Source organism: Gobio gobio (genome assembly GCF_949357685.1).
Source record: "Gobio gobio genome assembly, chromosome: 9".
Classification (NCBI taxonomy): Eukaryota; Metazoa; Chordata; class Actinopteri; order Cypriniformes; family Gobionidae; genus Gobio; species Gobio gobio.
In genome coordinates, this window is record NC_137115.1 from 26,163,743 (window position 1) to 26,169,661 (window position 5,919).

Below are 5,919 nucleotides of genomic sequence, written 5' to 3' on the forward strand. Positions count from 1 at the left end.
TTGGGACTGGTAAGCCAAGACGGTAGCATCCACTATCCAGTGGGCTAACCTCTGCTTGGAGACAGCCTTTCCCTTCTGCTGGCCTCTGTAACAGATGAAGAGTTGCTCTGAGGTCCTAAAGCTTTGAGTCCAGTCTATGTAAGCGCGAAGAGCGCAGACGGGACATAACAAAGCTAGGGCTGGGTCTGCCTCCTCCAAAGGCAGCGCTTGCAGGTTCACCACCTGGTCCCGGAAGGGAGTGGTAGGAACTTTGGGCACGTATCCAGGCCGGGGTCTCAGGACAACATGAGAGTTGGCCGGCCCGATTTCTAGGCACGATTCGTTGACCGAAAGTGCATGCAGGTCCCCTACCCTCTTGATAGAGGCCAATGCAGTCAGGAGCACTGTCTTCATTGACAGAATTTTAAAATACAGTAGCGTAATAGGCCTGACTATCCAGCTACAGCTCTGCACAGTTAAAAAACTAGGCAGTTTATTCCTAATTCCTAAAGAATCTGTATTGTTGTCAGCCACTTTAACATTGTAAATACGGTTTGTACATTAACACTGCACTGTGCTTACATACAGGTAATAAAATAATTAAATAAAAATTATTAATTACATTTATTTAGTGAGTCCTCTGCGTACCACTAGAGGCAGCCTGAGTACCACTAGTGGTACTCGTACCACACTTTGAGAACCACTGTGTTAGACAAATCAGGTTGGTTGCGTTAAAAGTTAAATCCGCTGTTCTTACTCTCTCACTTATCAGATTGGGTTTTGTAATTTTGTTTGACTCAACCTGATAGTGGTAGGCATATTTAATTTGAAAAGGTTTTTTTTCGTCATTATTAATGCTAAATTACTAAATTAGCCTGTGAAATAGGTGGCTCTAATATTTACACATGCACACGCAAATCGACTTGCTCCTGCCGCAGCCTGCTGTACTATCTGCATGTCTTGATTGACAGATGTCTTGACCAATCGGCGGTCAGTATTTTGTTCGCCACATATACCTACCTTTTCCATTTTGTCCAACTTGTCGTTGTGTTTTCTGACTTCCTATTATGTTTTCAGATTTGTCGTTGTGTTTTCTGATTTGTTATTTTGTTTTCTGATTTTTCGGTAACACTTTACAATAAGGTTCATTAGTTAACATTAGTTACCTACATTATTTAACATGAACTAATAATGAACTGCACTTATAAAGCATTTATTTATCTTTGTTAATGTTAATTTCAACATTTACTAATGCATTATTCAAATCTTGTTAACATAAGTTAATGCACTGTGAACTAACATGAACAAACCATGAACAGCTGGATTTTTATAACGCTAACAGAGATTAACTAATGCTGAACAGAGGTGTTGTTCATGGTTAGTTCATGTTAACTAATGCATTAACTAATGTTAACTAATACAACCTTATTGTAAAGTGTTACCGATTTTTCATTGTGTTTTCTGATTTTTTATTTTGTTTCCGGAATTGTTATTGTGTTTTCTAACTTGTTAATTTGTTTTTGGAATTGTAATTTGTTTTGCACTTCTCGGCCAAACAGCTTATAAATCATACTAAGTGATGGTTTCCAGCCTGAGCTGCAGGGCGAAATCAAATCGCTGGCAGATTGTGCTGGGTTTACCCAGTCTAAAACGTAATAGTATTCAGTGATAATATTAAAGATAAATAAATAAAGTTATTTTGAAGATATTTCAGAGTTGCAGGACACATACATTTTTTAAAAGTGTAATGTCTATCATAATGGACAGACATCAGGTGTTAAAAGATATCAGCAGGAACCTCCTGAATTAGTTGTATGCCAGATTGTAAAATTTGTGCAAGCCTTTCAAAGCTAAAATACAGAGCTATGTGATTCATCCACTGCAACCAATAAAAAGAATCAACCTATTTTTTTTTTTTTACTTTGTATCCTCTTAACTTTTTTTTACGTTCTTATTGCATTGCTCATTCTTACAGTATGTTCTTTTCAAAATCTTCAACACTATTTCAAAACTAGTTCATAAGTATGGTTAAAATATGAGGGTTTTTTATGTCGCTTCAGTCGTGATGGTATTGTTGTGGATTTAAAAAATCTAATAAAAATATAGTTGGCAACATTTTTGGTTTTTAGATTTATTTCTAAATTGAAGAAAAGCATTTTGATTATTTTTTTTGGGATGAGTTTATTGTGATTTATTATGGGTTTTACCCATGATATGTTTCCTTGTGTTTTTATCTGGCTTAAATAAGATAATATAGCACTTTGGTGTAAATATACAGAATAACAAACCAAAACTAGAAGCTAAGATGGCAAATATCTCCACAGCTACAGTGAATTTTCCAGGAGAACTGACATAAGCTGGGATAAATGTGATCCAAACAGCACAAAAAATGAGCATACTGAATGTGATGAATTTGGCTTCATTGAAGTTATCAGGCAGCTTTCGAGCCAGAAAAGCCAAAATGAAACATAGGACAGAGAGCAACCCAATATAAACCAGAACAGCCCAGAAACCTATAGCTGTACCTAGATCACATTCAAGTATTATTTTATCTAATGAATGAGTAATATTTTTATATGGCATTGGAGGGGCTAATACAAGCCACAGGGTACATATAATTACCTGAAAAGAAGTACAGCAGAAAACGCTAATTCTTTGTAAGGGCAATGAACACTGAGGGACACTTGATCCAGGCACTGTGGCCTTGAAGGCCATTACCACTGCTATTGTCCTTGCCAGAACACAAGACATACAAAGGGCAAACGTGATCCCAAATGCTGTGTGACGCAACATACAGGACCACTCAGTAGGCCGACCAATAAAAGTAAGTGAACAGAGAAAACACAGAGACAATGAGAAGAGAAGCAGGAAACTCAGCTCTACATTGCTGGCCTTCACAAGTGGTGTGTCTATGAAGTTGTAAAACACCAGTGCAACAGCAATTGTTAAAGACACCCCAGTTAATGAGAATGCAGTCAAAAGTATTCCCATGTTTTCCTCGAATGAAAGGAACTCCACCTTCTTGAGAATACACATACTGTGGTTTTCGTTTGACCAGTACTCTAAAGGACATTTGACGCATTCAGCAGAATCTAAAAAAAGACAAATAGAACATAACATCATAATATTTTGGTAACACTTTACAATACGGTTCATTAGTTTACATTAGTTAACTACATAAGTTAACATTAACTAATATTGAACTTCACTTTTAAAGCATTTATTTATCTTTGTTTATGTTAATTTACTAATGCATTATTAAAATATTGTTAACATTAGTTAATGCACTGTGAACAAACCATGAACAGCTGTATTTTTATTAACTAACGTTAATAAAGATTAACTATTGCTGAACAGAGGTGTTGTTCATGGTTAGTTAATGTTAACTAATGCATTAACTAATGTTAACTAATGCAACCTTGTTTTAAAGTGTTACCAATTTTTCATTGTGTTTTCTGATTTTTTTTATTTTGTTTCCGGAATTGTTATTGTGTTTTATAACTTGTTAATTTGGTTTTGGAAATGTCCATAAATTCAGCATAATGTGGTATACAGTATATAACATTGTACATGGATGTGCATATGTACATCCATTTATGTACGTGTCTGCCATTTATTTGCATATTTAAAGTGATTATGTCTTTTTGCATAAAAGTGCTGGTCATCTCACCAGTAGTGTTGCTAATTTCTCCAGAAGGGCATGGCAAGCATTCAAAGCAGCACACTGGTCTCCCTTTGATCACTGCTTGTCTGAAACCTGGCTGGCATCTCTCACTGCACACTGAGCTCGGTTTCTGCAATGTTTACACATTCTTACTTTGTTGCACCTCTATTTAAACATATATCAGGAACTCAACATACTAATATTATTTTGTACATACCGTGTAACTATTTCCTTCCCAAATTATATTGACAGAATTCATGACAAACTGCTGTTCACGGGGTAGTGAGGCATCATAGTGTCCTACAGTGATAAAATTTGTTTCCCCTGCTCCATTTTTCTGCCAGTTTATTAGTTCATATCTTGCTGTAGGGTCTCCATTTTGGTCAAAGTATACTTTCTGACCTGAGGCCATAGTGAAATTTACATTTTGAAGGGAATGCAATACCTGTTAACATTTAAAATGCTGTTAAAATGTGGTAATAATAACACAAATATTTATTTCCAAGATTTACTTACTTGACTGGAAAGCATTAAATCCTTATTTCCACATGTTATGTTTTCAGGTGAACTGTTTGAGGTTTTGCAAGCTATCGTGTTATGAAGTGCATAAGCTATAGCATAGACTGCCTTGTATACATTATTTGAAATCCGTAGTTCAGATACATCCGTGAACGCATTACTCACATTACTCAGGTTTTCAGATCCATCACAAAACTTTTCATACTCAGATTTAGAACTGATTGTTGAAGAGAGACCGCATCCAAATGTCGTCTCCCAAAATTCCCTCAGAAGAGCATTTGAAGGGTTCTGAGATGGATTAACCTTAAGTAGAAATTCTTTCAACCCTGGGATTTTTGACTTGCTAATTGTAAAACCAACAGCTCCACCAAGAACTTTTGAAACTTTTTCAGTTGCCAAGTATCGTGCTGTTATCCAGGATTCACTGCCTACCCACTGTAGCCCAGTTACATTTTGCCTGATAATTTCCTCCAGTAACACGTCCATTTCACCCTGTGCCAGAAATGCCACAAGAACTTTAGCAGTGCCCTTTTTTATTACTTCAACGACCTTAGCAGTCTTCTCTTTGGAATTTGTCCTCAATATGGCCTCTGAATATTCAATGCATACTCCTTCTCTCTCAGCTACCTCTACAAAGGTTGCCATGCCATTGTTTCCATAGTCATTATCACTTCTCACTGCTCCAACCCATGTCCAGCCGAAGTGTTTGACTAGCTGAGCCAGTGCTCTGCTCTGGTAGTAATCACTGGGAATAGTCCTGAAGAAAGAAGGAAACTGCTTTCTGTTGCTCAGGCAGGCACAGGTAGCAAAATGACTAATCTGTCAAATAGAACAGATAAAAGTAACAGGAAATATATTTATTTGTTTATATAACTTACAATAGGACACATTTATGTATATTTATTTCACCACAGGAATCTTGAAGGGCCCTGTTGCTCTGGACAGTACAATGGTTGAGGAAGACTCAGATTCTCCAATAATTGCTTTAACCGCTGTTTTTCCAGAGCAGGTCTGTTTTGCTGTCAACTCCTGGCCATTTATCAGAGCCATTGATGACCTCATAGAGGCTAATGTGGAACCACAGCTGTCAAATATTTGGTATCCAATCGAAATGTTTGGCAGCATTCTCTGATTGCTGTTAATTTCCTCAATGGCAAAGATCATGGTCTGAGCAAAGCGAAATTCTCTCAAATTAAGGCTTTTTTTTGAGAGAGAGAGAGAGAGAGAGAGAGAGAGAGAGAGAGAGAGAGAGAGAGAGTTATGATGTCTTATTTCACAAAATACAATTTATTCCATAGGACACATATATTTACATTGTTAAATTAATCAAATAGAAACAGAGAAGTTGCAAACCTTGTGCACAATAGACGATGAGGTTTTTCTGTAAATGATGGCATTTCCAAATGTATTTTGCTGTGAATTGAAAAAGCTCCTCCGATGATAATTTCTCCATTATTGGACAGCAGGGGGTACTCTGGTTGCCCTATAATGCTACAGTTAGCCTTTTCCCCCTCTGTTTTAATGCTGCAGAGCAGCAAGAACCCAAAGACAAGCATCACAGAGACTCTGGACCCTTCCTTACTCTACTGATGCTGATGAGTTTGTTTATATAGTGTCAGTTGTCAGACTCATCATGAGCACACAATAAAGTTATGTAATCATCATGTGGTGAAATTGGTGTTTTTTATTTTTTTTCATCATCTAACAAACCTCAATGTGTCACGATATCCAGTCATCAGCCCAGTCACCGCAGCACT

At 36.9% G+C, this 5,919-nt stretch overlaps 1 protein-coding gene across 1 annotated transcript; it reads right to left on the reverse strand.

Moving 5' to 3' along the window:
- Positions 1 to 2,160: 2,160 nt before the first annotated feature.
- LOC307131341 (extracellular calcium-sensing receptor-like) lies at positions 2,161 to 5,718 on the reverse strand (the record flags this gene model as incomplete). The annotated part of the gene is made up of 6 exons (XM_079824940.1): positions 2,161 to 3,071; positions 3,650 to 3,773; positions 3,861 to 4,088; positions 4,160 to 4,981; positions 5,072 to 5,360; positions 5,516 to 5,718. 6 exons carry the CDS (start codon positions 5,716 to 5,718, stop codon positions 2,161 to 2,163), a joined length of 2,577 nt encoding a protein of 858 aa, XP_079681066.1.
- Positions 5,719 to 5,919: the final 201 nt, after the last annotated feature.